This window comes from Spea bombifrons, chromosome 5 (assembly GCF_027358695.1).
Source record: "Spea bombifrons isolate aSpeBom1 chromosome 5, aSpeBom1.2.pri, whole genome shotgun sequence".
In the NCBI taxonomy this organism is placed as follows: Eukaryota; Metazoa; Chordata; class Amphibia; order Anura; family Pelobatidae; genus Spea; species Spea bombifrons.
The window spans coordinates 79,768,446-79,794,390 of record NC_071091.1 but is presented as its reverse complement, the minus strand read 5'-3'; the positions used below and the strand labels follow the sequence as shown (position 1 = coordinate 79,794,390).

At 38.8% G+C, this 25,945-nt stretch overlaps 1 protein-coding gene across 2 annotated transcripts; it reads right to left on the bottom strand.

Moving 5' to 3' along the window:
• Nucleotides 1-2,772: 2,772 nt before the first annotated feature.
• On the bottom strand, nucleotides 2,773-24,300 carry RBBP8 (RB binding protein 8, endonuclease). 2 transcript variants are annotated; one of them, XM_053467957.1, is made up of 19 exons: nucleotides 24,194-24,300; nucleotides 18,359-18,570; nucleotides 16,966-17,008; nucleotides 15,198-15,293; nucleotides 14,112-14,224; nucleotides 12,875-12,947; nucleotides 12,013-12,197; nucleotides 11,161-11,262; nucleotides 10,554-10,633; nucleotides 10,337-10,416; nucleotides 8,684-9,461; nucleotides 8,228-8,354; nucleotides 7,138-7,232; nucleotides 6,935-7,043; nucleotides 5,967-6,116; nucleotides 5,731-5,803; nucleotides 5,139-5,235; nucleotides 4,460-4,601; nucleotides 2,773-3,214 (listed from the first exon to the last, which is right to left on the bottom strand). In XM_053467957.1, the coding sequence occupies exons 2-19, from the start codon at nucleotides 18,474-18,476 to the stop codon at nucleotides 3,117-3,119; spliced, it is 2,559 nt and encodes an 852-aa protein (XP_053323932.1). In that variant the 5' UTR covers nucleotides 18,477-18,570; nucleotides 24,194-24,300; the 3' UTR covers nucleotides 2,773-3,116. The 2 variants fall into 2 exon arrangements, with proteins under 2 accessions (XP_053323932.1, XP_053323933.1); XM_053467958.1 differs by lacking the exon at nucleotides 24,194-24,300 and adding an exon at nucleotides 19,493-19,556.
• Between the last annotated feature and the right edge of the window lie 1,645 nt (nucleotides 24,301-25,945).

Here is a 25,945-nt window from a genome sequence, read left to right as displayed (position 1 = left end):
ACACATTTTAAACAAATTTTTGTATCCGGTTTAATATAGGCGCTTTTTTTTTTTCCACTATGAAAATATGATAATATTTCTTAAATTAGAAATATTTAAACTAAAGCAAAAAACTAAAATAGATATAATGCTTAAAATATTTTTTTATCATGGTAACTGCTCCATCACACAAGGTCACAATGAAATCCCTGAGGCAGCTGGATATGACATATTACAGTGACACACATTTTTACGTTTACTCGCCCCCAGGATCCCAACGTGTATTAAGCATAAACCATTAAGCCCGGCGCGTTTTCTTGTGAATGTCATAACTGCTTCGATTGGGATGCCTATTTAGTTGGTCAAGCAAGGATTATTCTATATTTAGGGGCAGCTGAGTGAAGCATAAACTTATTTTTGTGGACCAAAATTTCATACTAGTAGCTTCAAATCCAGAATCTTTTTCTTTTCCTCGTTTTGAGTGATCCTCTCTACTACAAGTTGGTGTTATGGTTGAAATTTTTAAAGATATTAAAGTTTTGCGTGATCTGAGGTAGGATTCTTTTGAGTATGGATATTGCTTACTGTAATAAATACTTACTGCAGTTGTCACATACACTCCCTTTACCACCATTCACTAACACATGGCCACCAGCAGGAGGTACAGCAGCCACAGATACTGACGGAGATGATTGTCCCTACCTTTCCGTGCCTTGGTTGTTTCACGTGTAGTGTGTAGAGCTGCCCCGACAGAATGAATTATTTATTGCTTTAAGGATGAAGCGAGATTTCTTCCAATACAATATTTATATATTTGACCAATTATTTAATTTGTAAGTTTATCACAGGAAAAGAAACAAAACACATAAAACAAACAAAAAACAGTAGCAACCCCCCCCAGATCACATCACCCTAGCAAAAACATGGAACTAGGATTTTTTTTTTTTATATATACCGGTATATATATATACCGTATTGGCTCGGATATAGGCCGCCCCCGTATATAGGCCGCACCCTAAAAGAAATTTTTTTTTTTTTAAAAAAGCACCAAAAAACATGCTGCCACTCTGTCCTCTCCCCCCCCGAGATATGCTGCCACTCTGTCCTCTCCCCCCCCGAGATATGCTGCCACTCTGTCCTCCCCCTCCGAGATATGCTGCCACTCTGTCCTCTCCCCCTCCCCGAGATATGCTGCCACTCTGTCCTCTCCCCCCCGAGATATGCTGCCACTCTGTCCTCACCCCCCTCGAGATACGCTGCCACTCTGTCCTCCCCCCCCTCGAGATACGCTGCCACTCTGTCCCCCCCCTCGAGATACGCTGCCACTCTGTCCTCCCCCCTCCCCCGACTTACCAGAGCAGACTCCCGGGTGTCTTACGGGGCCGGAGGGGGACATCTATGCACATCGTGTATACAACTCCCGGTGCTGGCACTCAGCGGAAGTGCCGGTACCGGAAGTTGTATACGCGTATTGCGTAGATGTCTTCCGCCGGCCCTGCAAGACCCGGGAGTCTGCCCTGGTAAGTCGGGGGGGGTTAGAATGCATCGTGCGCACGTTCACCGGCAACGGCGCATCGCCGCTGCCGGTGAACGTCCGTGCGATGCGCTTAGACAACCTCCCGTGCCGGTACTCCCCCCCCGTGGAAAGTGCCGGCAGGGGAGGCTGTCTGAGCGTACCAGACAGTAGGATACAGGTCCCCTGCACCGCTGCGGGGGATCTGTATCCTAACCCCGCTGCCTGCCCGGCGCCCGGGACTGCATGTCCCGGGCGTCGGGCGCTAGACCCCGAATATAGGCCGCACCCCCACTTTAAAGACTTAAAGTGGGGGAAAAAAGTGCGGCCTATATTCGGGCCATTACAGTATATTGTATCATCTTAGCTTTTTCTTCCTAACACTAACTTCAACTTCTAACCAACCAACTCCCCCCATTTGCCCCAATAATAACCTATTGCTTAATATAGCAATATTCTATGACATCATGCTAGATTTAATGGAACCCCAAAATGATGATGGAATTGAATTCCCAGATGGATGAAGCAGGGTAAGTCACATAGGGAATGTATGCATATGTTTTTGTTGATATATTGGTTAAACACTGTAAGCATAAATGTCTTAGTCTGTCAATTCCAGTTTTGTCGTACCCACTGAATCCATGTACTATACAGCACTGTGTAAATTATTAAACTATATAAAAGAACACACACCCATACTATAATCCACAATTTTATTACAATTACTGGTTTTTCAACTATTAAACAAAAAAAATATGTTTTTACATTAAGTTATCCAGTGCAAAACCGAGTGCACCCTAAACACTAAAAAAGGTGCTAGAATACAAACAGACTCATTTACAAATACAAAATTACACATAAATATAATAACTGCAGATATTTTATACAAACAAGAAAAACAGGATTATAACCTCCACCTTATAAAGAGAATGCAGGTCATATTTACCAAATTATGAGCTTAATTAAGAGTAGCTTTTTATAGAAGTATAAAAAGATCCTTTTAAAGACTGGTGCCAGAAGACCTAGTAGATCTTAGGGCCCTTTGACAACCACTTTTTGTCACAAGGTCTCATTATGATTTATTAAAAAAATATATAATTAAAAAAAAGATCTATTGAGCCAGTATTGTAATATTTAAAGAGGCAGGAGTGAAGCAAGGTAAAGTCTCATTTTAGATAACGCATAAAGTAAAATCCTGGGTACAATACACACATGTATATAACACACATACAGAATAAGAGCTGCGGGACGACATCATGTCATACACAGCACATGTTATCTTTTGGTACATTTGAAGAATGAAGGCATGTGGATATTAATGCTTCATGCATATCATGAATTATATTAATGAAAATACATAGACATTAAGAAGGTTGTTTTATAATTACGTATAAAATGTTTTATAATTTTGATTAATATTGATGTGTTACATCAAAATCCAGCTACCAAAAAACTGAGCAAGACCGTCTAATAGGTATTGCTTGCGCCTACGGAAGCTAACCCCTTCCATTAAACGTACACAGAACTGCTAGTAATGCCCACAGAAATGCAGCTGCTCTTTTCCTAAAATTGTGTTTAGCCAAGAAAGTTACTGAATTCACATAAAAAAAGTCTGTTCTCGTGTTCAGGTCTTCTGTTCCTTGCCTTTTGGAGAAAACATTACATTATACGGCTGTCTTCTCCGTGGACGCTGACAGGGCGAAAGCTCCTCTTTGATGTAACCTTCATTAAAAAAAAATATTATACATATTTAGACTTTAAAATAAACTTTACTAGGAAAGCAGTGATGGATTTTAGCCAAATAAAATATTTCAGCATTGCGTGAAGACATCTACGCAATACGCGTATACAACTTCCGGTACCGGCACTTCCGCTGCAGTGCCGGCACCGGGAGTTGTATACACGATGTGCATAGATGTCCCCCTCCGGCCCCTTAAGACACCCGGGAGTCTGCTCTGGTTAGTCGGGGGAGGACAGAGTGGCAGCGTATCTCGAGGGGGGGGGGACAGAGTGGCAGCGTATCTCGAGGGGGGGAGGACAGAGTGGCAGCGTATCTCGAGGGGGGGGGACAGAGTGGCAGCGTATCTCGAGGGGGGGACAGAGTGGCAGCGTATCTCGAGGGGGGTGAGGACAGAGTGGCAGCGTATCTCGGGGAGGGGGAGAGTGGCAGCATATCTCGGGGGGGGACAGAGTGGCAGCATATCTCGGAGGGGGAGGACAGAGTGGCAGCATATCTCGGGGGGGAGAGGACAGAGTGGCAGCATGTTTTTTGGTGCTTTTTTAAAGAAAAAAAATTTTTCTTTAAAAAAGCACCAAACTTTTAGGGTGCGGCCTATATACGGGGGCGGCCTATATCCGAGCCAATACGGTAATAGACTGGTGTGGACCGCAGATTCTGGGTAATTTCCCCATTTGCAAAACTGACGGCATAGAAATCTAAAAAGGGACCATGCAGCAAAGTGCATAAGATGGCTGCAGTGGGCTTTTTTGGTGAATCAATTGGATTTAAGTCCCTTTATATGAATTTGACTTGTGTCTTATATGATATTGTAGGTGTATGTGATCATAATGTAGTAATTGTTATATGAATGACAATGTTTGATTATATGGAGTTGGGTCCCTTTGGGATTATTCTGGGATCATTATAAAAATTATGCTCCTAAGTGTTAGTTACCAATTAGCCTTTCTTTTGATGGCAGTGTGTGTGTATGTATATAGATATAGGATCTTTTTAGAATTGTGTCCGATTCAAATGGCAGTAGTTATGAAATATGGCAGGTGCTACTTTTGACATCTTCTTTTGTTTTGGAAGCATGCCACAGGCAGATAGAATAAAGATTTGAAACGTGCATGCTGTAAATTGCTAGATTTATAAAAAGGGGTTGTGTGTTTCCTCATTTCCAATGATATACACATATGATGCTTTACAAATAGGGGAACAATCTATGAGTTAAGGTCTGTACTTGCCTCTGTCTTTACAAGTCTGGGTAGAAGGAAAGCCCACTTCCCAGAAATTCTCTGGTGTGCTGGGTGGGATGTAGCGGAAGCGATGCCTTGAGCACGACGCCAGCTTCTTTGCTCTCTCTTCTTCTGGGAGATCAGCATAATACTGAAAATACACAGAGCAAAACAATTATGAATGTTTACCTTGCACCCATTCATAGTCTTCCCTACTTGCCAGCTCAGAGGTAAATAGTGGGTACAATAGGATTATCATTTTGTGTGTGTGTGGGGGGGGTGAAGGTCATTGGTAGAGGTCATACAAGCAATAATCCCCAACCTATGTTGCATACAGTGGACCAAAGTATTAGACAGTCCCTTAACTAATTTGTGTGAGTCATTTGGACACAGCTCTGGGCTAGTGTGCAATGGACATGGGATTAGTATCCATTAACCCTTTATTCCACAGTAAACGGGATAGAGAGGGGGCAAACAAAACAGGGGTTAACAGCAGGTCAATTTTTTGCCATTCTTTATAGCGGGGAGGGTACCTATTAAAAGTTAGGGATTTTGGCACACGCTGCCGCTTCAGAAGCAAGTGTCATACCTGTGCATTTTTAGAACATTTGTTAAGCTTCGGCTTTCTTTTTTCCCCGATTAAGAAATTCCTAGTAGAGTATAAAGGTCCAAGGGCCTGTGTACTTACGATTTCACATTCCTTGCATGTATGCCCGAGCATCTTTCTTCTCTCCTCTTTGTTGCGTACAACCTCAATATGAGGATAGTCCACTGCAGACCTTTTCCTGAAAGATGCATCAAAATTATGCGACAGAATCCCTGATATTTATGCCTTAGATTAGGTGATTTTAAACATAGCATTTCGGTGTCTACTGGTTCCTTGATTTGTTGTGTGTACATACTGGTCATGCAAGAAGCGCTTGTGTATGTATACTATATATCCACCAATAACATGAAGCACTCATGGGTCTTGTACCAATAATTTCATTATGGCCTAAATGTGGGTTTATTCCCTAAAGGCTGAGGTTTTAACTCTTGCTTTAAAAAATAATAATGTAAATCAAAGGGTAGAGAGAATGAAGCATCCTCACTGATTTAACTATACATAAAACAGGTCAAGACAAGCTCTTACACTGCAGTATGTATAGTGTGAATTCAAAAAGCTGCCAGAATGTCAAGAGTCACTCTTGAATAAACCCCAACGTTGTGACAAAATCTACAATATTGAATACTATTCATACAGTCCTATAAAAGCTATAATTTAGGCAAAGATATCTTACCTTTCAGGACTTTGGAAGTAAGGTTCTATAAATGCCTTCTGTTTCCGATGGGTGACTTCCTTACCATCAGCCTCTGCGAACACAGGATTACACAGAATTTATGCAATGAAAACCTTGCATCCATTTGAACATGGCATAAACTACAGATGATGATGATTTCTAGCAAAAAGGGTAATAATGCAAGATTCTGTAATAACTAAAAAGGTATGTCATTTTCAGTTTTAAAAACTGCTAACCTCTTTCTTTTCCCTTTTTCCTTTTCAATGCAGACACTTCATGCTCTCCATCAACCTCCAACCTCTTTTCATGGAGATAGGACACATAGTCCCCACACTCTGTTTTGTCAAACATCTCCTCAAAGCTGTCATTTTCTTTGCTTTCTTCTGCTGCAGGAAACATTGCATATTGCTTAATTATATCACGTACAGCGCATTAAAATGGACACAATATATACACATACATACGTACATATATACACAATTTTCTTTAACAAGTTTAATAAGGTCCAAAAGCATTTAAGTTTCACTTATCCCATTTGCCTTATGCCAGAATTGCAGGTCTTTGGAAACACCTAAATGGTCATTGGGCTTTCATGAGTGCCTATAATAACTACAGAAGCAGGCAAATACCCCTGTTGTAACACACCCTAAATGGGAAATATATGTCTGTTTGTGACCCTCAAAGCTAATTAGCTAAACATTGATCTTTTTATAATGTTTCCGGTAGAGATTGATTCTTTAGAAACGTGCAATAACTTATAGTGGAGAAATCTAAGAGGTAGAATCAAATGCAAAAATCACACAACCTCCCAAGACTTCAGAGGCCCCTTCTTACACCTGAAGACAACACTGCTGATGTCTTGAAAGCTTGTCAGTCTTGATCATATTATATGCTTGGACTGGGGCTTAAAGCCAAATACCTTGCAAGTAACTGTTGGTCATGGGGGTTCTCTCAATGCCAAAGAATAAAATGCAACCGGACAGTAATGTAGAACAATCACCATCAACATCTAACAATTATATTGACATGCCCCTTTTTAAGCAACATACATATAGTTTATAACCGCTTAAATATACAACCTAGACAGGATTTAAGATCTCTCAATACTCCTCCTCGTGTATGTTTTTTAATCTAATCACAGGTGTTTGCATGAAACCGCATTATATTCTATAGAAAACAAACCCTGGGTACGTTATACACTTACGTGGAGTGTCACTGTCAATGAGCTCCTGCTTTCTCATCTTTAATAACATACTGTCACTCACATAGGTGTAGTCCATGTCGTCCTGCTCTGTCTTTCCTAGGACCTCATCCTATTTATCAAAATAGAAAAAAATGAAAAATGATTTACTAGACAGTTGACTAGAGCGTGAGCCCTGAATTTTATTTGCATTTTGTGTCAATTACTTTGGCTTCTTCTTCTTCACTATAGTCCATTTTGTATTGAGAAAGATCTGCCCCCGGATCTATGCTCCATGGCATGTTATCCAATGGAGGTGTACCTTAAAAAGAAAACTCATCATTAGCTTTTGAGGCATGACTACTGATGACCAGAACTTTTACATTTTCACTTTTTTATATTTTTTATACACAAACAGCTAGGCGTATTAGAATCAGTAAAAGAGATGTGGATAACAAAATATCAGAATTGAAAATATATACTTTTAAAGCCCCACAAAAAAAATCATTAACCATGTAGAGAAATGTTTTCTTGGTCTCCCATAACATACAGTGAGGAATAAGCACTTAAGGCTGAAGAGAAATGGGTGCATGTCAGCACTTATCAAATGCCTTGTCAGCGTAACACAATACACATGAGGGAAGAGATGCGCTCCATGTCACGGAACATGTACACATCCATCCATCTCTCTTTCATGAAGCATGCATTTCACTGGCAGCACTGCACTTTGTACCTAGCAGATTTTTTTCCACATTAATAAATCACTACTGTAATAACGTTGTTCAACAACATGTACTAAAATAGGGAACTAAGAGTGTTTTCTTTAGGGGCGTTTTCCTGAACTTAGGCTATTGCCTTACACACATAACTTTTATGGAAATTATCCCCACACAGCCAACAGATGATGTGTTAATACAGTCACCACATAAAATGCGCAGTTAACAGACAAGACAAAGAGTGGCCCACATTTTGGCATCTAGGGTTGTTATATATATATATATATATATATATATATATATATATATTATAGCCATCATATTCCCCAGTGATGTACAATGGATAAACAAAACACCCTTCTGCAGCTCTTTTTTATTACATCGCTGTTCATGCTGATTGCACCCGTTATTGCCTTACGGAACCCTTATTTTATACTGACTGATGCCATGATTACCTTTGAATTCATACTACTTAGGATTATAGATCCATCCCACTATTATCTTTGATTTTGGCATCATTTTCAGCCAGACAATAACACTATCATGTCCCAAATTCATTAAAGTGTATTTTATTTATTTTTTTGTTTAAAGAAAATCTTACTTGGCCCATTATTCAAGGAAATGACTTTGGCCTGTACCATGTGGGGGTTTGGCTGCAGAACGGACGTCAGCTCACAGCCTCTGTTCACCGTTCTCCCTTTTCTCCTTGGCTCCTGGGTGCTTCCAGTCTAAATATAATAAAAAAATAAAATAAAAAAAAACAACAACACAGAGAAACTTGCAAAAGTGAATTACCGGAGCATTATATGGATTAAATAAACTTAACCCCAAATACTTCAAGGATTCCTGGATTGGTCCAAGAAATCCTATCTATAAGGAGCCAACAATTTCTCCAACACTACATTAGAGCGAGCCCCGTCCTTATAAACAAAATGCCCCCCCCCTCATACTTACAACAGGCATTAATTTAACTATATTTATACATTATGCATACCATCTGCTTCAATATCCTTTTAGTTTTTTTAACATTGAAAAAATGAGATGAGATTAAATATACCTTTAAATCATCAAAAAGTAGTTTGTCATCTTCGGTTTCATCATTGTTTTCATAATGCCCCCCGTTATTTGATCCAAGAGCTTGTTCCTGTGGCTCTTGCAGATGGGGATCCTGTTTGAGATCTGGATGTAATAATGAGCTTCCATGCAAATTCCCAAATGAGGAGTTCTTTTTGGAACCCAGCTTCAAGGAGTCCTGCGCATTTAGGGGTATAACATTGGCGCTAGAACTATTGTGGCTACTCTCCCGAGGGTGAAGCCCTGAGAAACGATCTGAAAGATCCAAAGGCTTGTCCAGCGAGATGGTTCTATAAGGTCCATTGTTTTCCTTATTGACAGAAATGTCACAGCTGACCTCTTCATCGCTATCCGCTTTTCTCCTTTTCACATATCTGTTTTTGGTCGGTTTATAAAGCTCTCTGTCAAAAGTGTTTTTTGTACTCAAATTGTCATTAGTGTTGATGACATCGATAATGGAGACATTTGGTTGTCGGTTGCCTGAATATCCACTTATTACAGAATCTGCTTCTGCGCCAAGGCAGACGGGCACAACTACAGTCGCATCTTCAGACAATGCCTTCGTTTTCTGCAACGGAGAGTCAGATGTTCTGCTATAATACGGAAACTTCAACTTGCTCTTTATTCCCATAAGGACGGACGTAGAAGTGTCTGCATCTGTGCTGTTTCCATTTAACACAGGGGATGCTCCAAATACGGGGGAAGCTTGCTGTGTGCCCCATTCCATTCCATGTGGATTATCCTGAGAGTTATCTGTATATCTGAATGGGAGAAAAAAGTAGAGTACACCTGATGCAAAATGATACCATGCAATTAAAAAAAATACAGAATGCCAAATGACGCAGCCATAAGAATGCATCAAAACAGCTTTTTTTGCCTGCTGAAAATATCAGAATGTTTCAAATAACCATATTACAATGTTCAGCTCTGCCTTTTTCGTGACTTAAACAGACACTGTTGCCAGCATATCCACTTTAATGCATATGCTAGGTGTGTGATCCCTCTAAATTTTCATGTGGTCCGTTTTGCAAATGCATGGGGGTATTCTGCAGACGACCCTCAAATGCATTTGCCCCATTACCCAGCTAAATGCCCTGCAGGAGTCGCATTCGGCCAAATGCATCTCTGCAGCACCGGTCAGCCACAGCACTGGCTCTGAGGAACACGGGTCTTGCCACTGATTGGCTGTCTAAGATGTCAATTGGCGACAGGACATAATCCCAATGATTTTATTGGAAGTACTATGCTGCTATTGATTGACAGCTTAAGCAGCCAATCAGATCATGAAGGAGGGGTACAGTTTCTGTTGTCTTCTATGTTAGGTAAGAGCTTTAATTTCATTTTGGAAGAATGCATATTAACCCCTTAATGACAAAGCCCGTACATGTACGGGCTCAAAATGCATTGTTTTCAATGGGTTTAGGGGCCGCCCATTGTCCTTAAGGGGTTAATGTATTCACAGAATCTTTTAATTAGCATAGTAGGGGTGTCAGGGACATTACACTGTCCCTGTACTATTGCAATAGTTGATACAATAAATCTGATATTTTAAAAATCCAATTCTGTTAGGCTTAAGCACATGTGCTACATATTGCAATTACTTTCCCTTTAAAACCTTAACCTGTATTGATCTTACGCTAGCTCGGCCAGTCTTGGGGAATGTTCCTCTTGCTTGTGAGCATCAGCCCGAGGATGATTTAAGACACTTTGGGATTGCTTGAACAAAATAGAGAAAAGCAAGATTATGTTAATATTCAAACACAGAAGCCCAAATCACCGTACCTCCCTACTGCCGATTAATTAATAGTTTGCATGTTAGACATTTGTTTGGACACAGCTGCAGTTGTACTTACAGAGTCTTCGTGTGCTTCAAGGCCTAGCGTTTCTGCAACAACTGCTGCCAAGTTAAAAAATGGTTTCTCGCCTTGCTTATCTGTGTAAACAAAAATGACCAATTTGAGAATGAAAATTGCTTCTGCGTAGTGGCGTTACACACTCCAAAACATCCTCTTATCTGACTAGCTCTCACAACTCTATAACACTGTAGTAAGATCTCAATAAGATTGGAGTGATATTAAAAATATTGCCAGGGAAAGAAAAATAAAACAACAAATAAAGTGGAAGGAATGAGACCATGGGAACTATGCCAAGTATTTGGAAGCAGCAATTTTAGGGTAACGTTCTAAAATAATATAATAATAATAATGGAATATAACATGGTTTCCCCACAATTGCTCTTTACAATTAAGGCTCAACGTGTCTTTTACATGATCTTGAACTCAATTAAATCAGAAAAGAAGAGCGAACATGAAAACTGAGAGGATAAGTACACGTAAATTAAACCAAGTAATAATGAACATGTAATAAGGTAAAAATGAACAGATTATCTTGTCAGATGAAAAAAAATGCAAAAAAAGAATAATTTGGCTGATATATGGCCCCACGTTTGCATGTACTTACTGGAAACAGAAGACTGTTCCATGTCACAAGTTTCTGCTACCAAAATATCCTCTCCTTTTCTTACATTTGCTTGAGTGGGTGTACGTAGTACGCTCCCAGAACCTAAAACAAACAAAAATATTTAACAAAAACAATGTATTGTACTACAAACGGCGGTTTTTAAGGTCTACAAAAGGAGGCAAAGACATATTGCATTTTACCGCATGAACAGTGCTTCGGAATCAGCCAAAAAAAGGATGTGCGATTACACGCGGTTTGTGTAGCCACATCAGCCAGTTATGTTTGATATATGCTCAGTTCCAGCTCTTAAGCACTCTTTCAAAGACACACCAAAGCCAATGTTCTTTATAGAATCAAAATGTCTAAGGGAGCATGACTTAGTTGTGTTGCTTTTAAAGTTTATTAATAACAAAGAATATGAAGAGCTGTATTAAGTGGGGGTGTATAACACCCATTATAGCATAAAATAAAAAAAGAGCACTGGTGAGAGTGTTAACACCTGGTGTGTACTCATTTTTTGAGTAACAGTCCTGCTAATTTGGGCTTGCTTGATTTTAATCAGTAAGCGGAGAGCTGGTCTCATGTATGTCCTGGTAGGAACCATAACGATCATCTTAGTTCAGACGTCATTCGCAGGATTTAGAGGAAGTCCCCCAACAGCAAATCCCATGGTAAGGTTACCATCAAGTGCCCTAAACATATAAATTACGGAGGAATTCTGCCAAAACTGTTTCTCTCAATCTTAACTCATGAGTTTCCATAGAAATATGACTCAAGAACATTTGTAAGAATTTTCTTTTTTAAATGAAAGTCTGTATGGACCTTAAACTTATAAAGGCAGCACACACTTACTGCTGGGTTCCGCAGCTCCCACTTCTTGTGCTTGTTCAGTATATCTGACACGCTGGTTTTCTTTTCTTCTGCGCATCCGACTGACCATGGACAGGGGAAAGGAACTGACTGGGGAGTCTGGGATAATACCATCCTCGCAGTCCCCTCCAGCATCTGTTGGCCCGTCACTTGTTATCTGCTTAATGCTGAATATAAAGATTTAAAATAAATGCTGTAACAGTAAGCCAAAGCCACAAGAGACTGAACAACGGAAACCCTAAAATAAATGGGAATGCATGTGAAGAATTGGGATGGCTAAAAAAGGCTTGAAAGCAGATCCCAGTAGTGGCCATCATGTAGTATTTCAAACACTCTGAACAATAAGGAGGTATGAACGTCCTAAAATATCCCTTAAACATGGGAACTAATGTTAGAGTAATAGTGGCCACATAAGTAAGCTTGACAGAAGCAATGAAGATGTATTCTTCATTTAAAGTAAAGATCATCACAAACAAAAAAAACATTTTTTGTATTTCAACCCCTGAAGGACTGTACGGTAGTTTTTTTTTTGTTTGTTTCGTACCCTTCCTGACCAAGGCTGTAGTGCTCATGTTTATCTGTAATTTTCTCATTCAGCGTGCCAACACACACACACAAAAAAAAAATATATTATATATATTTATCTCTGAGGACAGGAAGGGCTTGCTTTAGATACCACTATTTTGGTTTACTTAATCTTAGAAATACTATAACTATTTGTTTTTAATGCCTAAAACAGAAGCCTTATCAATGGGATAAGTAACCCTAACTCTCAACTAAAGCTTAGATTCAAGGTAGATCAGAGGTAATTGGTAAAGAAAATGGATTTGAACAAAGTACTCACTCTGTTTTTTGCATGTGCTTGAGCTGCTCTGAAAGCCTTTTATTTTCATCCTGAAGAGTGTTCTTATCATTCACTGCAGGAAACGAAAAAAGGAAAATAGGTTTAACTTCACTACAGTTTCACTACTTTATCTGCAGAAATTCAAATTGACCAATAGGTGCACCTTCACACTCATCACCAAGCACACAGGTATAGCAGTGCGTGACACACAATACGGTTAACACAAGTGTCAAGCTTGCAAGATTCAATGAGGACAAGAGACACTCCAGTTTCTACTTGCAAGCAGAGCTGAACCATTTTTTTTTTATCTCACCACAAACACACCTACAACTTACTTAGAATGTAAACTCTATGGGACAGGGATCTTATTTTATAACATATGCATTCTTATAGCACTATATAAATGCAAATGCCTGTTTAATATACTAGTAAATATACATACACCAGTGACTAAAGCCAAAGTTCAAAAACCTAATAATTTTTAGGATTCTACCAGGAAAACACAAACAGCCGCATAAAAAGCTGGGGCGTTGCCCAGTAATGGAGATCATGATAGCGGCTAAGAGCAAATCATTGTTTAATCATGTAATACACAAGCGTAAATTACCGTATTTGCTTATAAGTGTAAATTACCGTATTTGTGATATATAAGACAACCCTCCCAAAATTTGAATATTAATTTAGAAAAATAAAGTCTGAATATAAGACTACCCTATAAGAAAAAAAGTTTAACTAGTAAATATTAATTCACGTGTAAACTATTTTTTCATATTTAATAAAAACTATGTTTGAGAAAAATGCATTTTTTGTTTTTATTTCCTTTTGTCAACCTGCCCCCAGTTATGCACATCTGCCTGCCAGTTAGCCGTACACCCCCCTATATGCCACTCTGACAGCAGCAGAGGCTGTCAGAAAGGAGGATCCAGGTCCCCTGCAGCGCTGTGGAGGATCTGGATCTTAGTCTTGTAGTCAGACCTCTATTTGAGGTCTGATTAGAAGACAACCTCAAATTTAAGACAATTATTATTTTTCAGAGCATTTGCTCTGAAAAAAACATGGTCTTATAATCGAGCAAATACAGTAATAGCAATGCAATCACACTAATGGCCATTCCATGCAATATCATAACAATAATATAAGCAAAACACGGAAAACATAAAAACACAGTATATTATTTTGTTTGTAAAGTAATATAGCTGTACAAAAAAAATAAATGAAACAGAGTAACCCAACTCACTAAGTTCAGTGATGAGTTTCAGATTCTGCTGCCTGATGTTTTCAAATTCCTGCTGTTTCTTTCTCATATGTTCCTCTGTTACAGCACAGCGGTCACACAGCCCAGCCCTGAGTCTGATGAGAAGCACAAAGAAAACATACTCTTTAAGCCCTATAAAATACATTGTACATATAAACTAAACATTTTTTTTTTTTAATTTTTTTGAAGGATTTTATGTTTTTATGTTAGCTCCACTCCCACCCCCTTTTCACACTACATTGATCTCTCAAGATCACAGTTATTTGGAGAGCAGTCTAGTGCCTATTTTGTTTTTATCTTTATTTAAAGGGAAAGCTTAACACCCCACCAACTAAGAATGTTAAAGTACTAAAATACGCATTCAACAAATGCTAGGGAGAGGGAAGACAACCTTACCTTCCCAAAACACTTCGACTGCAGACTTAAAGCGCACCATTCCCTACATTGGCTTGATATCAATAGAAATGTAATCCCATACAGATGGAATGGAACGCATCTCCAGCAAGCCAAACAGATGGGAGGTAGAGACACAGCGAAAATGCATACAAGGAGATTTTTGTGAATCCCTCCATACATTCACGCCGGAAGACAAAACATTCTTTTAAAGATTACAGTCAGCTATCATACGCATATAGAAGCTGGGTGTCCCTTTAATGCATTTTACTGCATGCACATTGAAGCACATATTCTTTAGACGTCTCTCTCATTTAACGACCACCTCTACAGAAAGCAGGTAATATACCTAAATATGCATTTTCCTCTCTATACCTACCTGATGAATAAACAGATCGATGGCCAATAATACTTACCGAGGTAAATCGCATACCGAATTCCCAAACCGCAAAAAAGGAGGGTGCTATGTTCATATGTAAATGACTACTACAAAGTATACTTAAAAACTTTAAATACACCAAGAGATCATTTCTAAAGATTATGGAAATGCTCAATCATAACTAGTAGTTCCGGTCCTTATTGGGACCTCTTTGCAGGAAGAAGCTTTGGGTGCGCATTTTGTCCCGGTGAGTAGTATTGATGTTTGATGGCCTCACACATAATATATTATCTTACCTGTCTTCTAAAACTTTAATAGTGTCATGAAGCACCTTCTGCTGCTCTCTCAACTGCTTATTTTTAGTGTAAAATTCTTCCAAACGTTGCGCATCTCTGGACAAAAAATAAAATAAATAAATATCACATACAAATAGACGTGTTGACTCCGAAGGTAAATAAAATCCAAATGCCAGCTAAATCAAAATACAAGAGAAGAGGCATCCGTGGTATTCTCCCCAAAATAAATCAATGCTTGTATTCATGGTGACATTTTGCATCAAAACACATATATATGAAGATTTGGGATTTAACGACAATTCATCTGTGGAAAGTCCAGTGATTGTGCCAGTATTTGCACAAATATATATATGAAAAATGGCAGAGCAGTGCAGACCCAAATCATGGGTTCAAGGTGCACACCGTGAGAAAGGGACTAAAAGCAGGTTCAAACTATTTGAGTCGCTACATGTAAAACGACTGACAGATTGGCTCCACGCTGCATTGGCAATCATGGTCTATGACCCGGCCTCTCGGAGATCATAAGATTCAATGGGAAACCTTGAATAAACATAAGGCACTCATTGTCGTTCTGGTTATCAGCTCTGAAATATTAAACCTCAGGTATTTAGCAAGGGTCACAGAGAACAAGAACGCCTATATACAGTTATTGTATCTACAATGAAGTGCTTGTCGAGGCTCCAGCAAACAATAATTAAGGTATTTGGATTGGTATGCATTAAGTCACAACAGAAGCCTGTGGAGGATATTCGTCTCCCACAGACACTACAGCCAAGCTGGTGAAAATAAAATACTCTTTCATGTTTAAGGAAAGCACGGAAACGAAATGCTTTAATACTGCAGAATTAGAGCACCAAAGCTCATCACATTTCTACAGTCAAACGTTGTTTTAGGAAAAAGTGGATAGAATTTTAGACAGCATATTGGTTTAAAGAAGGACCTCTTCGGTTACATATAAACACTGAATTTGACAGCAGATAAGTACTATGTAGTCAGCCCATTCTTCCCTCAAATTAAAATGTTTCTGAAAGTTCAGAATTAAGGAGGAGTGATCAGTAGGTTTGTAAATTTCATGGTCAATGCCAGAACTGTGGGATTGTCTTCCACATTTAAAGTAGTCTTCTTTTAGATATTATCTATTACATAGCCAAAATATACAGCTCTGTGCAGGGGGGGGAAGTAAGTATAGGCTGTATTATCTTAGGATCTGGGGGGGGTGAATATATCTTAATGTTTCTATGAGTGTTTTTTGAGGGTTTTCTTAGAATTGCTACCATCACCTGCAAGAGAGAACCTAAAAAAGAAAACATTTTTAAATCCTTTTGGATTCAATTTCTATTTATTATCAGAAACCAAAATGCAGCATCCGAAAATACAACTAATTTTCTGTAGCTATACGAGTGACAGCGGATTGGCTGCGGACATGCCTTCATCTCCTCTCTCGGCAGCAAAAAGTAGAGGGGACCTTGTTTCGACCGCCTTCATCGCCTGACTGTAGTCGGGAAAGAGATCTAAAGTACAGGTTGCATTTCTGGTTTGTTTTAGAAAAATAACCCACTTCCTCATAAGAAAGCAGTTATTTTTAACCCCTTAAGGACAATGGGCGGTCCCTAAACCCATTGAAAACAATGCATTTGAGCCCGTACATGTACATTAAGGGGTTAAAGATTAGTGTTGCTTTAAACTCAGCGGATTCTGTTCTCCCCGATTAATCAGCAGCTGCAGAATCTTACTGAATATGGCTGCATCCAGCGCGTTCAATACTTACAAGCACCTCTGCTTCTTTAGCTTGGCGATTTTCAATAGAAGCTCTGAAAGAAAAGAAATGGTTTCAGTTACACATGTACCGCTCCCCAAAGAGCACACGGATATTCTGCTTTTAGACAAAGATGCAAAGACAATAAATTGATCATACAGACTACGACATCTTGTCTGCATGCCCTCAACTTAATGGGCACAATTCATGTATAAAACAGGTATATTAAATTACAGATGCTTAACACATTATATATATATATATATATATATATATATATACACACACACAAAGTCAAATAAATCAGAGGTCTGAAAATATTTCTGAAATCAAACCATTTAGGAGTCAGACCTTTCATAGCTGCCTTCTGTGAGCAAACCCCATCACCATGAGCCAAGACCTGGTACAGTTCATTGTTTTATGTAAAATAAGATGTGACCACATGTACAGTCCTGAAACAAAGGTAAAAAAAATACCATGCAGCGACCCCCCCCCCATTTAGCAAGCGGGAACTAGCCTTAAATAGTATAAACTGTACGCTCACAGAGAACAATGAGTGGTTCATTGTGCTAGAACAATCTAAATAGCTACGTAGTGGCCAAGCATTAACGCAATAGTAGGAAACGCTACTCCTTGGTCTCTACTTGCATGAACAGGTAAAATATTGCTAACTGGCAAGCATACTTTGTTTTTCTCAAGTATTCTCACTGAGCTAAAACACCAAATCAAGGAATAAAAACTGTGACAGATTAGGAATAGTTTTCCCAGCCCTAGCAGATATCTTGCTTCAGCCCCTAATGTTTTTCTGGCGAGCATGTATTCATTTCTCTCTCTCTCAGCTCTCAACAAAATTTGTTGTCCAAAAAAAAAAAAAAAAAAAAAAAAAAAAAAAAAAAAAAAGAAACAAACGTGTCCGAATCCTTTTGGTCCATGTGGAAATGTCTAATGAGCAGTATAAACAGTAGCAAGGCCACCAAGAAAACATGCAGGCGACACGTGGAAAGTCTTCAGGCGGCGTTTCTAAGTAAAATGCTGAAGATTTATTTAAAAGGGCAGGAGCATTTTGACAGGACAAAGCGTTTAATTCGCTACAGTGGAATGCTGTTGTTTCAACTCTCCAATTCCATTACACATTATGAAATGTCCAACCCCAGTGAGCTCCTGCTGCAAGAGGAGCCTGGCTGGCCCTGTATAATGTATAATTAAATCACACCGAGAATTCTTGAAAGTCACCTTACCGACTATACAGGGAAACTTTAGTAGCCTTATCTCCTGTACACAAGTACGGTTTTGGCATCTTTACAAAAGCAACAGAATGAACTATTTTTCCATAAAATGATTTGTCCTATGACACAAGAAAGTAATTGCACACGGTTTTTAATTCTGCACAGGCTTCCCATCATACCTTGTAATTCTTTATCATGGCATTCCTTTAGTTTGGACCATAGCTCCTTAAATAGGTCCCCTGCAGGAAGACTTTCAGTAGAGCTTGGGCTCCCACAGCTGCCTCCTGAGATGTTCATCCTGAAGACAAAAGCAACCCCGACGTCTTATCCAACTGGCTTACTTTCTGCAAATCTCATAGTGATACCGCACTTACAAGACGTTGGCAGACGCCTGAAAAGACAGATTGAGGGAACATTATCGTCACAAACAAATTAATCAAGAGACATTAATAACCATTCTGATAAATGCACATGTATTAAACGTAAGAGATGTAAAATTACTGCTATAGTTCTGACAATTCAAGGGTTTAAACAAAGTTACAATGTTAAACCAAGGCTTGGTCTAATTGATCTCATTTGAGTAATGCATTGGTTGCTATGGTAATAAAACCACTTTTCTAACCTGATAGCCTAGAATGTATCTGGGTGTATGGATTTAAACTATATTGCTTAAAAAAAAACCTGTACCGTAAATGTACTTTATTTCAGTAAAACCCTTTCACACTGACAAGAAAAGTATGCATTCGGGGGTACAAACAAACAAACTAGCCAAAAGTGTAAATAACAAACCTTAGAAATTTTTGCTAGAGTGTATATGGCAGGAGGACGTATAATTACAGTTCATTATTTCATGAATCCCGTAGTAATTACATCCATACGCTTTAGGAGAAATGTTAACTTAACCATAGAGTAATTGCTTTTGTAAACATGACAAAAAACAAATGTCACTGTCCTGAAATGACTCGTCAGCGGCATCTGTGAGGCTTAAAGTACATTCTGGACCAGTGACGGACTCTGGCGACCAAGAATGATCACATCAGCTATACTGAGATGGAAGTGCTATATTAATTTAGTTATACAAGTTATATAATAACACACATTAAAACTGCCAGTGTGTTTGGACAGATATAATAAAGTGTAAATCACATTAAACTGAGAAATAACCTGTTACTGACTTAACAACAGAGAACAAAAAAAAAACCCTACTGTGAGGCCGTAAGGTGGTGTCTTTCCTCATGCGGACAGTGTGCCCCCCCTAGGCTGGCACCTCAGCTGCCTCGGACTACACATCCCACAATGCAATGCTGCAATACCTGAAGAGAGTTTATATCTCCCGGGCGACAAACTCTGGGTGATCTGCGGCGATCACGTCTATATATAAGTGCGAACCCGCTGAAATCCCACGTACAGCGGTAGGCAGAGAGAGCAGCAGTCCGTTTACCCCTGCAGAGAGTGGGTAGCGAGAACCCTCCACTCCGCTGCCTGAGAGAGCGCCGGGCGGGAAATACAAACACAGGAAATCAGCGACTTCCCCTTCCTCCGAACTTTATTAACACACTGTCACACTCTGCACTGCTAGTAACATGCATTGTCTGTCACACAACGGGGCGGGATACCGGGATTACATGCTTATTTATCGTCTCTGCCAAACGTCACTAGTGTATAAAAGCTAGAATCGTATACATGGGTATTTGCACTCTACACAGCACCATAAATAATTGGGGTTAGTCTTGTGTGCCCCTATAGCGCTATTCAAATAGGAAGTAGCCATGATTTTTCATATTACTGCTCACAAGTCGCGTCATCTGCTGAGCAGAACTCACAGCAGACATATTCCTATAAATACAAAGACCCCAAAGTAACTATCTTCAGGGTAGCCGTGTGTCTGTCCCATGCATATTTAAATAAGTTTATAATCATTAATATATTCATATATTGGGATAGCCATATCATAACGGATGCAACCCTAGTAACTTGAGCACTGGTGATCAGGATTGTCAATATCATTCATCAAAAAATGAATTTGTAATACACTCCCACGCTTGGTACTCATAAAATACTCATAAAGTTTGTATTTTGTTAAATTCAAAGACCGATGAATCCTGGGTCATCCAGAGGATGGGCGCACCTACGTTTTGTTTAATAAAATGTAAAATCAAAGTTCTTCCCTATCATACTGTACATAAATGAAATATTAGATTAATAGGCTGTAGCTGCAGCCCAAGTTTCGGGAACCAAATAGTAAATACAACTTTAGTATGCTACAGGTTAAAAGAACAAGCTTTTCTTTCACTCACAATTGAATCTGAATTCTGTATTACTTAACGTTCAGATTATTTAAATGTATATTTGTCTAGTTAAATATCGATGCTTATTATACAAACATTCCTTGCATACCTTACATCATAATGCCATTGTGTTTAACAGTTTAACACTCCCTCCTTTTTGCTCTCCGAACCCCAAAATAGCCAAAGACAACAAAGACCTAAATAAACATCTGAAAAAAGATATGGTTCTCCACAATGCGCACATATGAATTTTCAAAATTTTCCACCGTTCATTCACGTGTTCCTTTCTTCAACACTCACTCTATGAATACTACTGGGCAGACTGGAAGAGCTAGTTGGTTTGACTATAAGTATATGTACACACCTAAGCAGTAAAAGTGTGGGAAAAAAGAATCAGGCTAGTATTCTTACAAGTAAGCAGATCTGAAATTAAATTTGGTTGATATTTGTGAACGTATTACTAGATTAATTGATGGTCTGCGTGTAAGCAACCTAACTACAAAATAAAAAAAAATATAATAATACTTTATATTTACGCGCCCCCCGAGACACAGCAAACGCATGTATGATCACAATGTAAAACAGCTCACTGCTTTCCCCCCAAAGGGAATTATCTAACTTGGCAAATGATCTCTTAGGTACCAAATGTAACATAATCAACATGTAATTTGAAGAACAATTAACCTTTTGTTCATATTTGGTTTTGTTAGATACCTGCAATGCCTCTGAAATACTCCAAATTGTATTAATGGTAAAAAATATTTGAATTAATACTTTGTTAATTTTTTTATGCTTTTTTGATATATTTTCACGACGTGTTATACCTCAAACACTAAAACTCAAAGAATAACCTTTAACAAAATGTTATATTATACATCTAGAGAGCGAGAGAGATTGAGTCCCTCTCTGGAATAGGAAACCAGGGAATGGCAACGCGTCTCTTGCACCTAAAACCCAATCATCATCTTCATAAATGTAATACATTTATTTCACGCTGTATAATGTAATATTTTACAGATGCGTGAAGTGAGCCCAATATAATCTAACAATTATGTTTTATGTGACAGTGTAAATAAATGAAAACCGACTATAGAGTGAAAACATTATCATGCGTAAATATGAGCTATCACATACATTAATTGAAGAGCTTCTTCCTATCTGTTACTGCATTTTGGAAACTCAATCCATTGTGGTGAAACTAGACCGTAACGAACTTCCCCTTTATTTTGGAACCAAAGTAAATGTCAAACATAGAATGATAAATGATTTTACCTGTTTGGCCTGATATTGTTACAATTATTATTTAGCATCATATGAAGCAGCTTGTTCAGATGATTAACTGCTTCTGGTAACATCAGACAGCTTATCAAGTGGAAAAAAAGGAAATCCATATTTGTTGCAAGCATCGAACCATGGGGAACAATGTCTATTACAGAAACACTGTACACAGACGACTGTAGATCCTCCAGACACTGCCATTAATATAAGCTTTGTAAAGAGTACATTAGAAGCTGTGCGACATGTAATCCAGAAAATATTCAGTAATTTACAATTTTATAGAAACTGCCATCTACATTGACCTAAGATTTATTATTAGTATTTAGTTAGGCCCCTGGAGTACAATAACGAAATAAAAATATTTCAAGTGTCCTTTTAATGCAATGGGAAGCACACACATACTAATGCAATACAAATGTGTCTTTGGAGTTCCTTAATTGCGCCACACCTCAACAGAGCACGCATGGAATCCCTGAAGTCTGAGTCTGCTTACATTTCAGCATCACGTCTTTTAAATAGAAAGAACACATGTCTTCTTTGTTACCCAGCTACAGCTGCATAATCCTGAAGTGACACTGTGCCCCTGTAGAAGAAAAACTGGGTGCACCTTCCCATCCCTATCATTTGAGTAGAATGGGAAGCTGAATGGGAGCTAAATTTCAAAAGTCCATCCAACTTGCTTATGTTATAGTTAACACATGTACAAAATGTCTTGCAGGCTTTAATGTCCGCTAAATTCTCACGACTGCAAGTTTTCATAAAACAAAATGTGCTTTCTTTGGGCCTAAAAATCCAGGTCCATTTTCCAGAACTAATGGCAAGCAACAAATGTATGTACCAAGAGATTCACAGTTGTGCATACCAACAGGACTGAAAAAGATGACAATGTAGACCTGCCCAGCTTGCCCGGTAATTGCCAAAATCTCCTCTCTCCCTGAATTTATATGGGGCATATACTTGGTTCTTGGTACTTTAAATGTAATAGAAACTTTAGCAAATGGTGAACTGAAAACACCCCCCTGCATTATGGGGACTTTCTGTCTTTCCACGCTCTATGTGTCTGGTCCTGTGGACAGTGTCTTTGTTAACTTGAACCACATCAGAGACAGAATGGAAAAAATAGGCAGTCCCCAGAATTCCCTCCATGCAGCAATTCCATTAGTAATCCGAAGCAGTACCATTTTATACAAAAACAGACCTGTGTGCTAAGTAGGTAACACATATGTTATCTTTTAAAATGTTCTAAATATTATGTTTCAGGTGAGTTTGAAGACAAGTTGAGATGAGAGGAATGATTTTGTCTCAACAACTTCCCTTTACATTATGAAGGGCCAAATCCAGACAGTGCCATTGCAAAGTATGACCCTACATGATGTACAGAGCAATCTGCGAGATCAATTAATCTCTCCACATTAACTATGGTTACATAAAGGTGACATCAAATATTTCATACAGTCAACTTCACTATGCATTATGATGAGCCAACCCCTTATCCTGCACAAAGGCATAATGCATAGTGAAGTTGACTGTATGAAATATTTTATGTCACTCACAATAACAATTATTGCTGTATTTTATGTTTTGGCTGCACATTTTATTTTTATTTTTTTACTCATATTGTGTTAGTGATTCTTTTTGTGATTTGGAATCCTAATTGTGTTTGTCTCATTCTCTTGTGAGACATAGTATAATTTTAAATTCAGTGGCATCTCAGACGGTATGGTGTAGAAAAAGGTCATAAGACTTCTTGCTTTATTTATTTATACCTTGAAAATACTATATGCAGATTCTAATTGTCCTGAACTAAAGAATGTTTCAGGACTGATAGGCATGATGTAACCTGTCTTCATTCCTTTCTGTTCGGCTCCAGTATATTATGCGACGTTCTGAGGTTAATCAATTACTTGACTGTGGCTTTATTCCTATTATTAAGCATTCTTTACCAGGTCATTCTACCTTATTTCTCAGCTATGCTCACAAACATTGTCACTCACTGTTCCGTTTAAAGAAATTCCCTAATACACTGACCTCAAACACTCCAGATGAACTTTACTGTGGTAAAACACTTTGAGGATCCCACACAATGTTGAGCTTCAGAAGACAAACATCTAAATACATATTAGTAGGCCAGTTCTTGGATTCACTGGAGGTGCTCTCAATCCCACTGAGGTCCTGGCAGACAGGTTAGCGAGTGCTTTTCTAATATACAGAATTATTGTCCATAAAGGCATTATTAGTACAATTAGTACATTGAAACAAAGTAGTAATTAAAAAATTAACATAAAATTAATGTTTTGATCATTGCATTAAATTTAACATACAAACACGCCGAAGTATCTTCTTACAAATGTGCTTCATCTTAAATAAATAGCACTCTGTAATTCAAAAATAGATTGTTCTTAATTAAAAAAATATATATAAAAAACAGTATATGAATAAGAGACTTACAGTTTTTATTTCAGTTATGTGATTGCAAATGATGCTGAGGATTTACTGCTGTCGCCTCCTCAGGTTCTCAGCGATGAAGTGTGCAGGCTGGACCATCCTGGTGCAACTGCAGCTGAAGTGAGAGTTAAGTTAAGCTACACCTCACATATATACAATGTGCAATGGATATCCTAATATGCCTTTCATTCAACTGGCTGGGCAGGTTTCTGCATACTGTGTAACATGGAATGATACCAGAATTTGTTGGCATAAAATACTGGTCAAACCAGTTGCTCAGTCAGCTAGGAACAAGTTTAACCGGTCTTCATCAAAGACTACAAGGACATGCTGTGGCTCAGCACCACAAAGCTCCATACACTTCTGTGAATGATTCATTCCTTGATCAACGCTCAACAAACAGGGAGAGAATGTTGTAGCCTCCAGCAAAATAATTTAGCGTTCTGCTGGGGGAGTGGCAAACATCCATGTCAGGTACACAAAGATCCTATAGATGCTGTTATTATTAGAACCTATTCCTACATTTTCACATCCGCCCTATGGGCTTCAAAATACCAGTGCAGAGGGGATGCTGTTAGATGGTAAAAATGCTATAACTATAGGGATATGTGCTATGCAGGGAGTGCAGCAGAGAATCCATGCCTTCCAGGTATATACTTTAAAGGGGTGATGTGAAAGATATACAGTACAGACCTGATATACTTCCCAAGTTTATTTAAAGAATAACAATATAACTATATTTACAGTATGTACCCCTTTTAAGCTATGATAATAAAAAAAAATTATAACGAAGTAAAGTAAACAGAAATGCCCTGGTAACTTTCAAGTCTAACTCAAAGGTGTAGTAACATAGCAATTTAGGTAGAAAAAGACCCAAGTCCAACAAGTCCTATGTAAACATATTAAAACTTATCTTATCTTTGCAGAAAAACAGCCCCAAAGCATGATGTTTCCACCCCCATGTTTCCACACCGTAGGTGTTCTTTGGATGCAACTCAGCATTCTTTCTCCTCCAAACACGACGAGTTGAGTTCCTACCAAAAAGTTCTACCTTGGTTTCATCTGCCCATATGACATTGCCCCATTCCTCTTCTGGATCATCCAAATACTCTCTAGCAAACTTCAGACGGGACCGGACATGTACTGGCTTAAGCAGGGGGACACGCCTGGCACTGCATGATTTGAGTCCCTGGCGGAGTAGTGTGTTACTGATGGTAGCCTTTGTTACTTTGGTCCCAGCTCTCTGCAGGTCATTCACTAGGTCCCCCCGTGTGGTTCTGGGATTTTTCCTCACCGTTCTTGTGATCATTTTGACACCACGGGGTGAGATCTTGTGTGGAGCCCCAGATCGAGGGAGATTATCAGTGGTCCTGTCTTCCATTTTCGAATAATTGCTCCCACAGTTGATTTCTTCACACCAAGCTGCTTGACTATTGCAGATTCAGTCTTCCCAACCTGGTGCAGGTCTACCATTTTGTTTCTGTGTCCTTCGACGGCTCTTTGGTCTTGGCCATAGTGGGGTTTGGAGTGTGACTGTTTGAGGTTGTGGACAGGTGTCTTTTATACTGATAACAAGTTCAAACAGGTGCCATTAATACAGGTAACGAGTGGAGGACAGAGGAGACTCTTAAAGAGGATGTTACAGGTCTGTGAGAGCCAGATATCTTTCTTTTTTGTAGGTGACCAAATACTTATTTTACCGAGGAATTTACTGATGAATTCATAAAAAATCCTACAATGTGATTTCCTGTATTC